Consider the following 13,672-nt stretch of genomic DNA (forward strand, 5'->3'; position numbering starts at 1 on the left):
TCACGGCCCCGCCAACATGTGAACCTCGGCGGACGGACCACTAGTACAAAGTACTTACTTATTAGACCATCAACTCTACTCATCAAAACAACATTCAGCCCTCCTCTCGAAAAGCTCCGAGAACACCGGCCTCTTTTGTAATAATATATATATACCAAAGGCGTGACTTCGATCAAAGCTATTTCATTCACGACGGCTCCACTCAGTCTTTCTCAATTCCTTTCTTGACAGGGGACCTGCGGCTGAAAGCTCATTGAAGAGATCACGGTGCAACAGTGATAAGCAGGCTAATTCATCGACAGCCTGCTAGGCCAGATCGAATCGACGTCCATTTTCTGTTCACAGCATCACCGATTCTGGCATCAACAATCACAATGGTCAAGGAAGTAGAGGGGACATTCCCTGTCGGGGACGTCAGTCTCTACACGAAGTCATACCTGGTATGCCCATCTGCAATTCAACCAAGCCTTCATCCACTGGCGCGGCTAACGAGTAATCTCAGCCGGATGGCCCGCTCAAGGCCAAGATGATCATGATCCACGGCTTCTCGGACCACATGGGCCGGTACTACGACTTCTTCCCGACGCTCGCGCGGGCGGGCATCGCAGTCCACGGCCTTGACCAGCGGGGCTGGGGCCGCAGCGTGCAGAAGTCGTCCCAGCGCGGTCTGACCGGACCGACGTCACAGGTGATATCGGATATCGCCGCCTTCATCAAGTCTCACCTGCCGTCGGATGTGCCAGTCTTCGTGCTCGGCCACTCCATGGGCGGCGGGCAGGTGCTGACGCTGGCCAGCTCGCCCGAGTACGACGGCCTGATCAAGCAGGTGCGCGGCTGGATCCTGGAGTCGCCGTTCATCGGGTTCACGGCGGAGGAGGAGCCGGGCTGGCTGACGGTGTTCTCGGGCCGGCTGGCGGGCCGGCTGATGCCGCACTTCCACCTGTACCGGCCGATCGCGCCCGAGAAGATCAGCCGCGACCCGGAGGTGGTCAAGAGCATCAAGGCGGACAAGCTCATGCACGACACGGGCACGCTCGAGGGCCTGGCGGGCCTGCTGGACCGCACGGGGGCGCTGTCCAAGGGCGAGGCCCGGCTCAGCGGCAACGTGCGCAGCCTGGTCCTCATGCACGGCAACGCGGACCGCGTGTGCAGCTTCGACAAGTCCAAGGCGTGGTTCGAGCGGCAGACGATCGAGGACGGCGAGTTCAGGGTCTTTGACGGGTTCTACCACCAGCTGCACGCGGACCCGGGCAAGGAGACGTTCTACGAGGGGGTCAGGGACTGGATTCTGGAGAGAAGCAGTGGCAAGGGCGAGGCTGCTGCTGCAGAGGCTGGTCCGGACGTCAAGGTCCAGGCCGAGAGTCCTGCCGTGGCGGAAGCCGATGGCAGTGTTCCGGGATCCAAGTTGTGAATCACGTTGACGAACGAATCAGCAGGAATTTGATTGAGTGGGCGCAATCGTATGAAACCCTCGACGAGGACCCTTTGTATTTGGCCAGGTACACAGCGATCTATGGCAGTCAAGTCTATTTCCAAGGTAATTTTACCTATAATATATAAATATATAAATATATATATACACTAATCACTTTTTGTCGCGCCGGTGCTGTATGTGACAGCTGGGGGTTGTGAGATGATGGGTTTCAACGGAAGTTGAGGCCACGAGTACAAGGAGTATTCCACTAGAATCGCGGGATAGTCCCATCACTACTTGTTGATGTTCACAAAATTATAGGAATTGGCGATAAAACAAATCGGGCTGCGCCTGAACAACTCTGAAACGACCCCGAAATATAGGCCGAGCTTGGAAGCTTTTGCTTTGTAAGAGTGCCCAGCATCGTCTGCCCGTGCCCGTGCCCGTGCCCGTCGTGTCATTGTCGCTGTCCTTGCTCCCGCGTGTCGAAAAGAAGCCAGATTTGGCGGGGCACAGCGGCCTGAATTTCGCGGGAAATAGCTGCCTTACTTCAGCCCACCCTGTCCACTGCCGGCCACAGCCAATGAGCGACCTGGAACTGGGGAGGAAGCCCGTCCACAGGGGCCCCACACCCGCTTGAATGCGGTCAACTATCTGATGCCAGCTGTGAGACGGTAGACCCGACTCTGGTATCAAGGGGGCCACGACAGGCTGCGCGATCGACGAACACCACCCCGACCTCCCACGGCCCCGACGACACCAGCCCACGCAAGCCGACCTGCCCGTCGTCTGCCCGCCGTCTGCATTGTGGTCATCGACGTCCCCACGCCCTCGGAGGGCCTCCCTTTAAGCCGCCAAGATGAGTTCCTGTACGGGCCCTCTCCCCCCCTAGCTGTCCCTTGTATACTGCCACGGCCGTATGCCGCACGTCCAGAGCCAACGTTTGCTGACCACCCATGGCGATCCGCAGTGAAGCAGTTCATCCGCAACGTGCGAGCGGCCAAGACCATCGCCGACGAACGAGCCGTCATCCAGAAGGAGAGCGCAGCCATCCGCGCCAGCTTTCGCGAGGAGAGCCACGACCACAACATCAGGTGCGCACCGGGCCACAAGACCAGGGAGTTGAGGTGCTGACGATAGACCACAGGCGCAACAATGTAGCAAAGCTGCTCTACCTGTTTACGCTCGGCGAGCGGACGCACTTTGGCCAGATCGAGTGCATCAAGCTGCTGGCATCCCCTCGCTTCGCCGACAAGCGCCTGGGACACCTGGCCACCAGCTTGCTGCTGGATGAGAACCAGGAGGTCTTGACCCTCGTCACCAACTCGTTGCAAAAGTAGGTTACATATGGCCCGCGCCTCTGTCGCCCCGTGCCGTGAAGTCAATGCTGACTATCCACCAGCGACCTCGGCCACTCCAACCAATATGTCGTCGGCCTCGCGCTCTGCACCTTGGGCAACATCGCATCCATCGAGATGTCCCGAGACCTGTTCTCCGAGATCGAGAAGCTCGTGTCCACCAACAACCCCTACATCCGAAGAAAGGCAGCCCTATGTGCCATGAGAATATGTCGAAAGGTTCCCGATCTGCAGGAGCACTTCATCGAGAAGGCCGCCGTCCTGCTGTCCGACCGACACCACGGTGTCCTCCTGTGCGGCCTGACCCTGGTCACGAGCATGTGCGAGGCCGATGAGGAGGAGGGCGGCGAAGAGGGCATTGTCGAAAAGTACAAGCAGTTCGTGCCCCTGTTGGTGAGGACACTCAAGGGACTTGCCACTTCTGGGTATGCCCCTGAGCACGATGTCACCGGCATTACCGACCCCTTCCTCCAAGTCAAGATTCTCGCCCTCCTTCGCGTCCTGGTTCGTGGAGATCCGGAAGGAACCGAGCAGATCAACGATATCCTCGCCCAGGTTGCTACCAACACCGACTCCACCAAGAACGTCGGCAACTCGATTCTCTACGAAGCTGTGCGGACCATTCTCGACATCGACGCCGACTCTGGTCTCCGCGTTCTGGGTGTCAACATTCTCGGCAAGTTCCTCACCAACCGCGACAACAACATTCGATACGTGGCTCTCAACACTCTCATCAAGGTGGTCGCCATTGAGCCGAACGCAGTGCAGCGCCACCGGAACACCATTCTCGAGTGTTTGAGAGATCCGGATATCAGCATTAGACGCAGAGCCTTGGATCTCAGTTTTACCCTCATCAACGAGAGCAATGTGCGGATCCTCATTCGGGAGCTCTTGGCGTTTTTGGAAGTCGCCGACAACGAGTTCAAGCCTACTATGACCAGCCAGATCGGCGTTGCGGCCGATCGATATGCTCCCAACAAACGATGGCACATCGACACTATGCTGCGCGTGCTCACTCTGGCTGGAAATTATGTCAAGGAGCAAATCTTGTCATCCTTCATTCGTCTCATTGCCACGACCCCTGAACTCCAGACCTACGCTGTGCAAAAACTATACATCAACCTGAAGAAAGACATTACCCAGGAGAGTTTGACTCAGGCGGGTGCCTGGTGTATTGGTGAATACGCAGACTCGTTACTGAGAGGTGGTCAGTATGAGGAGGAGGAGCTCGTCCAGGAGGTTAAGGAGCACGAAGTCATTGACTTGTTCTCCACGATCTTGAACAGCAGTTACGCCACTCAGGTGGCTACGGAGTACATTGTCACCGCATTGATCAAGCTCAGCACGCGTCTCTCTGATGCCTCCCAAATTGAGAGAGTTCGCCGCCTCATCCAGCTACACCAAACGAGTCTTGATGTTGAGGTTCAACAAAGAGCTGTCGAGTACGGCAATCTCTTTTCGTATGACGAGATCCGCCGAGGCGTTTTGGAGAAGATGCCGCCCCCGCAGATCAAAGAATCTTCGCGAGTACTCGGCGAGGCCACAACAAAAACTAAAAAGGCGGCCAACCGGAAGTCTAAACTCATCGCGAAGCCCTCTACGGATCAAGACCTACTCGATCTGATGGGAGACGTTACAAGTCCCGCCTTGACTTCACCGACCAACGGTGGCCCAAGCAACACCGACCTCCTGGCAGATATCCTTGGTGGTGCGACTAGCCCGCCTCCTCAGGGTGCTGGCTCTCCACCTCCCCAGCAATCCAACGTTAACTCCATTATGGATCTCTTCTCCTCGGGAGCATCGTCGTCGCCTGCTCCTGGCGGCGCGCCCGCGAGCTCAGACCTCGATATTCTCGGTGGCATGGGATCGCCACCACCCCAGCCACAAGCAGCTCCGCAAGCCCCGGCTGGTATCCCTTGCTACGATGCGAATGGCATCAACGTAACCCTGCAACTACAACGAAATGCAGAAGGTGCCATCCAAGTATCAGGCCGTTTCCGCAACACATCCGGTGTCTCCATCTCCAACGCTGGTCTCCAGGCTGCCGTACCGAAGTCCCAGAAACTCCAGTTGCTCAGTATATCCAACTCGGATATCCCCCCTGGCGGCGAGGCAACGCAGCTGATGAGGATTTTGGGTGCCAAAGGGGTAAGAAACACGCCAATCCTCGATCCAAACTACACAAAGCTAACATCTTTTGCAGCCTCTTCGGTTACGTTTGAGAATCGGCTACACGCATCCATCGGCAGGACAGGTAATGGATCAGGTAAACTGGACGGAGCCATCATGAATGATAGATGTAGGCGAATAAAAAGAGATTTTGGGCCAGTTTTGCCACACAATGTGTCGACAGAAAACATTGCCCTGCGGTCTTGGTTGCCATGCCTGATCCATACGAATCACTCAATAGTGCATGTACTCACAGACCCAGAAGGTCGCAAAAAGTCACGAGCTCAGCATGGAGTAAAGGAGCTACATAGTCAACTGGTGGTAGGATCAATAACAACACTTGAATTAAAGGCCCGATTTGCTCATAATATGCCGGCATTCTACCACAGGTCTCTGGATGACAAGCAGAAACACAACGTAACTTGATGCTTTCCACCCCTTGATCGTAGGAAACCATACCGATGAAGTAATTAGGTACTATCTAAATCATACAATGCGGGTTTGCTGTTCAGTCTCCATTGCTACTGTAGTAATGTTCACAAATGGTCTGCACCCTGTTGCCTGTAGATCAACATGTTACATCTTCATCACAAGCCGTATCGCTTCCTTTCGCTTGTGCAAATGACCTCTCGTCCTGGATCTCTCACTTCATTGTGCTTCAAGTAGAAGCCGTCGGTGCACTCGATGGACAGACGCTGAAGGGGCGGCGCTTACGCATGGACTCACTAGTCCTCATCCTCAAACTCAAACTCATCCTCTTGGACGTAAGTCAGGGCTGTAAAGGGGATACCCAACAGCGAGTCGTCCTGAGTGCCGTTGCCGTTCGACGGGCGTCCTATCAGTTGTACGGAGACCTCATACTCCGGCCCACCGGGTGAACGCTCAAACTTTTGAAAGACATCCTCGCTCATGGCGTACACGCGACCGTGGACCACGGCGTCGGCCAGAGGCGCAATGGAGTAGGACTCCCGGATCCTTGGCGGCCACATCCATCCGGTCTCCCCGAGCTGGCGCGCAGTCTGGTAGGTGGCTCCAGTCACTGTGCACTTGTGAAAGAGCTGGCCGTCTCTTTGGTAGATCTCATAGTGATGGTGTTGAGTATTCTCGTCATTCTGTTGATCATCGCCAGGGAGGTCAATCGAAGAGTCGCCAGGCTTTCCCTCCGGAACATCCTTGCCAGGCAAGACTATGTCCTTCAAGATGGCAGGGCCGACGTCCACCACCTTGGGGATTTCCCTCTTCATCCGGCGGGCATCACTCATGTATCCTGTGGCAAAGAAGAGGTGAGGGTAGTACTCCTCCCTCGTGGAGCACTCTAGGATCTCAACGTACATGTTACGTAGCTCTACCGGTGCAGTCGCATGGGAAATGAGCGCTCCGATGACGGCGTCTATGGGGTATGGGGCAGGAGGGACGCCTCGCCGAGACTCTGTTGACGGTGGGACATGATTCCCAGAGGTCTCGGCACCAGATTCGTGCTGAAGGGGGCCCTCGGAATGGTCGATGGAGGGGCCGCCACGGCCTTGGTGGTGTGGTGAATAACGCTGCTGCTCTGCGTAGATTTTCTCGTTGGCGTCCGTCATGAGCGACACCAGAGGTTTCCACATCCCTTCGTCAAGCTGACCAGGTATACCAACGCCTGCGTCGGAGCGTCCATTACGGTCATGTTCCTCTATCTGTGCTAGAGCGCGGGCGATGAGCGGATTACGTGGCGGCTGCTCCGCGGGGAGCGCCACAAGGGCTTGAGCGACAGTTTCAGTACGATTTGACTGAGACTCAGATGCCGACTCGTTGATATTTTCAGGGTCATCATTACCACTCGAGTGAGAGAGTGTCTTCAAAGTCGAGTTACTGTGGCCTTGGGAAGCACTTGCGTCCGAACTCTTGGAATTATTGTGCGCCTTGCCATGGCCACAGCAGTCGTAATGGAGATGAACGTCCCCAGACAGCAAGAGGAGGATCGGTCGCATATGTTGAGGGTCTTCGGCAATGAGGTGGCTATCCGGACGTCGGAGCTTCTTCAGGGGTAGGCTGGCTCCAGATCTGCTGCGGTCGGAGTTCGAGTCGCTGCTGAGGCTACGCTTTCTGGTGTGAGTGTCGGCGGAGTCGGTGGCAACGACAGTGGAGCTCTCGATGGTTGGGATTGTCAAGCTTGATGCATCTGCAGTGGACTGGGTAGGCGCGGCATCGTAGAAACGATCGGAGTCATTGGCCTCAGCGTGGTCGGGCTCTCCTTGCTGGTCCACGGATGCAACCTCAGCATGACGTTCATTCGATGAGGCGTTCGCTTGGACATAGTCTTGCGGCTTCTGGTTCGAAATCGAGTTGCCCATGTTTTTGATTAAGTGGTGGGAACTGTTGAGGTACAGGTAGTGTGCAGTGTGTCTCAAAGTGCGAGAAGGGCAGAGGAGTAGGAAAGGGTCTTGACGTTCTTATTGAAGCTCCTCCGCTGCAGCCTCAGGCTGGGACGCCTAAGGATGATGCAGCAGCGCAAATCTCAAAGAAGAAAGGCATCCATTCTTCTATTTGCCATAGTAACGGGGGCCTGGCAATAGCGTATCTCAGGCCTGATTTGTATGAAAAGGGGGTTTCTGAGTTCCCAGGCACCCCGTGGCGTTCACACCTTTCCGTGTGCGTTATACACTGTTACACGGGAGTAAAACTCGTTGAGAGCAGAGACAGCAGTGCATTGATGTCTTTCACAGCGGTGTATATAATTTTTGAATCCAGTAATACTGAGCCAGCAGAAGGCTCGACACAACGCGTTTTACACAAGGAACAGATGAAATTCCGGATACGAGTTGACAGGAGAAACAGCTAGTAGGCTCCTGCTCTTTACACAACTCTAAACTAGACACCAACTGTTAGACCTGTACAATGTTTTTGTCTTTTCTCTTGCTCTATGTTCCTTGTACTTCCAATATGTCTACCACCATTTTTCACATAACACCGTATGCGGCGCCATGCCAAATCCGTCCTTTGCAGTCAAGTCCTTCACAAACGTGTCCGTCATCGTCGGAACACCACATACATAGACCACGGCGGAACTCCTCTCGTCTGGTCCACCCACAGCCTCCTCTACATCCTTATTCTCTATCCGACGCCCGAGGAACGGTATATCGGACTCATTACAGTTGACTGTACCATTTTCCTCATTTCCACCTGTGAGAAACAGTTTCAACTCCCCCTTCACTTTCTGCCTGGCGAATATGGCAGCCAATCGCTCAAGGAAGAGCATACTGCCGGCGTCCCTGTCCCCGCCTGGGTCCTTCATCGAGTACAAGAATTTGACCTCCAGCTCGTTGCTTGCCCCCTCGGAAATATCGCTGAGCATACTTACCAAGGGGTTGATACCTACGCCGCCGGCAACGAAGACGACCCTCCGCAGCGTCTGCGCATCAACCCCGGGGGCCGGCCAGACGAACGATCCGCCGATGCGGACCTGCAGTTCCTGGCCGAGCACGACCGAGCTATCCTGCCACAGCCACGCCGCGGGCGGGTTGTCCGGCGACTTCTGGATCGCCAGCTCCAGATAGCCCGGCCCAGCGTCCGAGGGCAGCGCCCTTGAGGGTGGGGAGGTGATGGTGAAGCCGCCGGCCTTGGCGACGCTGGGGACGAATACGTCAAGCCATTGACCGGCGAGGAACTAGACGCCTCCATGGTTACTAAGAATGCGCGAAGACTCTATGGACACGCAGGGTGGGAGCACTGCGAGGCTCGCCGGGGCACTCACTCGGACGGGAGGACCCGAGGGTGGGGTTTCAAGGCGGAAGAGCCGAATCTGGGGGTTGACTTGATCGATCCTTCTGACTGTGACTTTATGAAGCGACTGCTATCCAATTAGCTACTTTTATACGAGTAACTGTCAGAGTATCGCATGCCTTGTCACGCGGCTCTGCCGCGGTACGTTCTAGATGGCTTGTCTTGGTGGCCGTGGATGTCATTCTCGCAAGTGCCCAGCGACGACAGTTCAAGTAGGTGAATGTCGCGTTCAATCTGATAGCTCGATACATGTGAATCATGCAACGGCAGGACAACTTTCAATTGCAAAGCACTGAATAATATCTCATTGATTCGATGAATCACAGAGGGACAGCGGGTTTCCCGGAGCCCAAATGGGTGAAGCTAGTAAGTAGACCTGTAGTGAGCTTGAGTGGGTCCAAGGTGGTCCGTTTAGTATACGAGTCAAAACACCTGATCTTCTATAAGGTCAGAACGAAGCAGACGGAAACCATAGAACCTGCAAAGGCACAGGATAGGAGTCCTAGAAAGCCAGCCGGAACCGGCTCCATAAACCAACAGGACCCGGGAAGGAAACCCTCGGGGGAGGACCGCAACGATGGAAGAGACTAACTACTCAGATCGGAGGCTAAGGGAGCGGGTTCCCCTATAGCACATTCTCGCCGGGTGAGCTCCTCTAGAAAACGTCGCTAACGGGGAAAACAGACCTCTCAAAAACGCTCGCGACCAGAGACTTCTAAAATCGCAAAAGCTGACGGAGGAAAAAGAGCTACAAACGAGGAGGAGTCTTCCGAGGAGTAGGGATTTGAGCTGATAGACAGGGAAGCTATCGAGGAGAGGTCAGATAACCCTCCTAAAAGAATAGAAAATCGGAAGGAGAGGAATTCGCGACTGTAAACGCGACCACTTGTGAGGAGGTTTCATAAAAACGCAAGATCCCGATCTTAGGAAAGGAACATAACACCAGATCAGCTAAGAGACCCAAGACAGGAACCGAACAGCCTGCCCCGATCAAAGAAAAGCAAATCCGAGCTAACCCTTCGTCCAAACTTCAACTTCTTTGTGCATCCATTTTCTTGGTTAAATACCATCCATTTGGGTTCGCGTACACGTAGGTGACACGATTGAGCACTCAAAGCTCTCTGAGCTACAGATTGTCTTCTCCTACCACGCCTCCAATGGAGTCCTATCCCGAATCTACTCGTTCAGTTGGCCTCATGTGAATAAGAGCACCACAGTATTGCCCTCATGACGGCACCTGGAACGACCACTGCTAGTGAATTGTGGTTTCTGAACCATTCTGTCCATCACGAAAACCTACATGTCTTCAGAGCTGTGTGCACCGATATCAGATCCAGTTGCCGATTGGCCTTTCAACTACTTCATAGTCCTGGCGGGGAGGGTCCCGGCAAGATTCCCAGGTCTTGTGCTTCTCGGAGTCTTGCATGGTGGGGTTCAACTTGAACACAGAAAAGCTGGTCTCTCCGAAATTGGCTGCTCGAGGAGTGGAAGCTTCTTCCTCAGTATCGATGGGACTTACCCCGGTACCTTCAGTAGGCCCGTTGGTCTCTTCTTCCAAAACACCTTGGCTGGTTTTATCACTGGACCAAAGCTGCCTGATTTCACTGTGTCGGGTATCCCGCCTGCTCCTCTGCAGTTGTAACGTCGGCTTCTTGCTGTCCAATCGAGGGCTCCATATTCGGCTCCATGACTTGCGCCGTACAGGTGAGGGTGTGCGTCTCATCCACTCCGATTCACTCAGGTTCAATGTCTCTGGAGACCTCCTGGTTCGGTTTCTCGTCAACATGCTCTCGGATGCAGAAACAGGAAGACGCGACCGTGTTGATTGTGGCGATTGTTGCATCAAGGGTGAACTATATTCTGCCATGTTGAGTTCAAGAACACTGCCAGTTGTCGACATATACCTTTGGGGCGAAGGAAGCTCCAACGACTGCGAGGCAGGCGAGGAGGGTGGTGAGTGTTCATAATCAGACATGGAATTACCCTCTCCAGAGTCGACTTTCCTTTGGGGCAGTTCCACCATTGAAGGTGTTGAACACATGACAGTATGGGCCGTGCCGATGTTCACTTCTTCTTCAACAAATCTTCCATCGTCCACGTAGTCAGCGATTGACGGAGTAAGTGAAGGGCAGTTGGAACGAAGCGATGACTGTGAAGAATGTCTTGATCTTGGCTTAGGGGGATCAGGCAGAGGTCGATCAAGAAAGTCTTGTGGAGCGGGAGCTCGAGCAGCTTTGCTGAGCTCTGGAGCGCGCTGGGATCTGAACACAATGGGAATCAACTCAAATGGACTTCGAATAGAAACCCTGCCTGATGAAGCTTTCCCTGAAGAAGCCTCTGGATTTCCACGTTTGACACCTCTGACCATGCCGTTGTACGGAGGCTCGTCATCAAGGGTAAAGGGAGGAGTTGCCGGAGACTGCGGGTCGAATATCTTATCTGTACTTTGAGCAGCATTCTGGTCAACCGACGCTTCTGGTTCCATCATTGGCAGAGCCAATCTCGACTCAGACTGAGGGACGAGGCTTAGTTGCAGGAGATGATTCATCGATCTGTAGTGGAAGCGGAAAGTAGCATAAGGGGCATCCTTCGGGTCGACGAGAAGCCAATCGTAATACGTCGCGTCTTGGGGGTTCTCAACCAAGCCCCCGCTCGGAGAGCTTTTGTTGTGTCAGTTGGACACTTTTGTGGTAAATGGAACCAATACTCACGCGATTCCATATTGCTCCTGGTTACGGAATTCGGGCAGCCTTGGGGCACGCCGCTTTCGGCCACTGGAACGGAAAACCTGAATTTCGATCAGACCTCCATCCTCTGCAACAGATCTCTTGTCCAGTCCGTTCATGAAGTGAAAGTATCTCGTCTCGATGCCAACCGCTCTGCCTTCAGATCCGGTCCCTTGGTTGTACCAGCGCTGGCCTGGTTCGTACAGAGCCTTGACGACAGTGCTACTGACCGGCTGCTGACAAAGGCCACCATCCGCGCTATGTGTTGGAATCCCCCACGACGTGATCAGGCGGCCGTTCGTGAACATCTTGAAGTAGAGATGAGCTGCAGAAGGCGGTACGCGAAGGACGTTGTATTTCAACCAGAATTGCTCGCCTTGGCTCTATCAGCTAAGGTTTTTGCAATGGGGTGAGCCAATGGAAACGTACCAGGCATTGATGGGATATATACAGCCACCCGAGGATTTATCTTGTGCTGGCGAGTTGGGTCTGTATCAGACAAGATGGAAGAGTCGGAAGGCCTTGGGCCTAGGAAGTCGCCAACAGGCGCGGTACCCGGCGAGACTAGACAAACCGAGGATCCATCGGGGTGAGGGTACTCGGGCAGGTCTTTGGCTCCCGCACTCGCGACAACGGATATTTCTATTCCACGAAAGATAGGCATCGGGACGGCAGCGGTGAACTATTCGCGGGATGCGGGGAGGTGTCGAGACCGTTGAGGCTGGGGCCAAACGCCCGAAGTTAGAAGAACTCGACGGGGACCCCGGCGGGCGAAGGACCTGAAAAAGAACCGGAAGAAAGACAACAAACGAAAGAAAGGCGTTATTCAGTCAATGTCGCGGGATGTCCTAGGCTCGAATCAATACCAATGGCAGCCGGAGTGTCGGGAAAGGGAGGGGCAGCGTTGCGGGGTGGTTCCTGCCGAGTGTCATAAGTCTCGCGCCGGTTTCCTACGTCTTGTCTGGATTGCAAACGTCCTTTGTGACTTTCGCGGTGCCCCAAGTCTCCCCAGGAACGGAGTGCACAATACCTCCATTCGGAGGGTCACCACCCCCGCCAGAATTCCATCACTCCTTGCAAGGAAACAACAACATACGCCATCCAAATTGAGCTGCCCAAAGGCTGAATTAGTAGACTAATTTTGGCACCCCAGATGCACGGCAGCGGCACTGGATCTGGTTCGTAAGTAGCCAGTATTGGTACAGTAAGAAGGGGGTCCACAATGGCGCGTTCTCACCATTAACGCCACCCAAATGGTGCGATGTGGACATGCTGAGTGATTGCTGAGCGATTCCTACCAACTTCCACGGATGGAGAAGGCGACTTAACCTGGAGACGTTCTACTGTGGTGTTCGGACTTGGAAGTGACAGAGGAGACTTTGCTTCGCGGGCACATGGTATGGGATGTGGTGTGTCTCTTCCGACGAGTAGCACAAGGGTCCCCACTGGGCAAGATCCAAGAGGCTAGATGTTTGTCATGATGCCCGTCTTTTCAACGCGTCTATTCCCTACACTGGAAGCCGTCCTCGTATATACACATCCGGAAGGAGGCCCAACTCGCTCTACGCCTCGATCGTCGCATCAGTTTCCCAGGACCTTTTTGGTGTCGTCGTCCTTGTCTAGCAGCCCCAAATTTCTTATTTGCCCGGCGGTCGGTGCGTTCTCTCGTCCCGACGAAGCCTCTGCCTTTCGGTAGGCGGCTTGCAAAGCTCTGGTTCTGGCAGCCTGTCTCGCACGCGTTAGTCTCCCCGGGCTTCCGCATCGCCTCGTGGCAGAGGGGGGTCAGCCGCTAACCTCCTTCTTGTGGTGCAGGCACTCGTAGTAGTCCTCTAGGATGGGCGCGCACTTCTTCTTCCCCGAGTCATCCTCGGCAGATGTGTTGACGACGTAGCAGGAGAGGACTTCTTGCCAGAAGGGAAAGCACCGGCCGGGACCTGTGGTTGGTTAGTACGGGGAGGGAGCGATTGGGGGCCTGCGGTGTCCCATACCTCCGTGCAGACCATATCCGGAGGCCATGATGAGGAGTTCAAGGTGCGTGAGGGTGCTGGCGCTGTACAAGGCTCAATTGGGCGCCGGGCGGGTTGCTTCTCGATTGTCGCTTGACGTTGGAATCGCTCACGGAGCTGGGCGAGGTCAATTGGAGGTGTGGCTGACCGGTGGAGCTCGGGCCAGGGCCTGCGGTCAATCACCGCGGGCGTATTTGACTTGCGCCCCGGCGAAGGTACGTACAACCCCCCCTTGGC

At 54.9% G+C, this 13,672-nt stretch overlaps 6 protein-coding genes across 6 annotated transcripts; 2 read left to right on the forward strand and 4 right to left on the reverse strand.

Moving 5' to 3' along the window:
* Positions 1-374: 374 nt before the first annotated feature.
* Positions 375-1,411, forward strand: JN550_008727 (uncharacterized protein; the record flags this gene model as incomplete). Its single annotated transcript, XM_049320720.1, has 2 exons — positions 375-440; positions 503-1,411. The coding sequence occupies 2 exons, from the start codon at positions 375-377 to the stop codon at positions 1,409-1,411; spliced, it is 975 nt and encodes a 324-aa protein (XP_049169385.1).
* An 862-nt stretch (positions 1,412-2,273) lies between these two features.
* On the forward strand, positions 2,274-5,239 carry JN550_008728 (uncharacterized protein; the record flags this gene model as incomplete). The annotated part of the gene is made up of 6 exons (XM_049320721.1): positions 2,274-2,283; positions 2,385-2,508; positions 2,562-2,750; positions 2,817-4,920; positions 4,976-5,038; positions 5,183-5,239. The coding sequence occupies 6 exons, from the start codon at positions 2,274-2,276 to the stop codon at positions 5,237-5,239; spliced, it is 2,547 nt and encodes an 848-aa protein (XP_049169386.1).
* A 427-nt stretch (positions 5,240-5,666) lies between these two features.
* Positions 5,667-7,274, reverse strand: JN550_008729 (uncharacterized protein; the record flags this gene model as incomplete). Its single annotated transcript, XM_049320722.1, has 1 exon — positions 5,667-7,274. The coding sequence occupies one exon, from the start codon at positions 7,272-7,274 to the stop codon at positions 5,667-5,669; it is 1,608 nt and encodes a 535-aa protein (XP_049169387.1).
* A 593-nt stretch (positions 7,275-7,867) lies between these two features.
* On the reverse strand, positions 7,868-8,885 carry JN550_008730 (uncharacterized protein; the record flags this gene model as incomplete). The annotated part of the gene is made up of 3 exons (XM_049320723.1): positions 7,868-8,587; positions 8,675-8,751; positions 8,798-8,885. The coding sequence occupies 3 exons, from the start codon at positions 8,883-8,885 to the stop codon at positions 7,868-7,870; spliced, it is 885 nt and encodes a 294-aa protein (XP_049169388.1).
* Positions 8,886-10,030: 1,145 nt separating this feature from the next.
* JN550_008731 (uncharacterized protein) lies at positions 10,031-12,093 on the reverse strand (the record flags this gene model as incomplete). Its single annotated transcript, XM_049320724.1, has 3 exons — positions 10,031-11,363; positions 11,415-11,805; positions 11,859-12,093. 3 exons carry the CDS (start codon positions 12,091-12,093, stop codon positions 10,031-10,033), a joined length of 1,959 nt encoding a protein of 652 aa, XP_049169389.1.
* Positions 12,094-13,010: 917 nt separating this feature from the next.
* JN550_008732 (uncharacterized protein) lies at positions 13,011-13,445 on the reverse strand (the record flags this gene model as incomplete). Its single annotated transcript, XM_049320725.1, has 3 exons — positions 13,011-13,154; positions 13,224-13,363; positions 13,418-13,445. 3 exons carry the CDS (start codon positions 13,443-13,445, stop codon positions 13,011-13,013), a joined length of 312 nt encoding a protein of 103 aa, XP_049169390.1.
* Positions 13,446-13,672: the final 227 nt, after the last annotated feature.

This window comes from Neoarthrinium moseri (genome assembly GCF_022829205.1).
Source record: "Neoarthrinium moseri strain CBS 164.80 chromosome Unknown scaffold37_Wmoseri_CBS_16480, whole genome shotgun sequence".
NCBI lineage: Eukaryota > Fungi > Ascomycota > Sordariomycetes > Amphisphaeriales > Apiosporaceae > Neoarthrinium > Neoarthrinium moseri.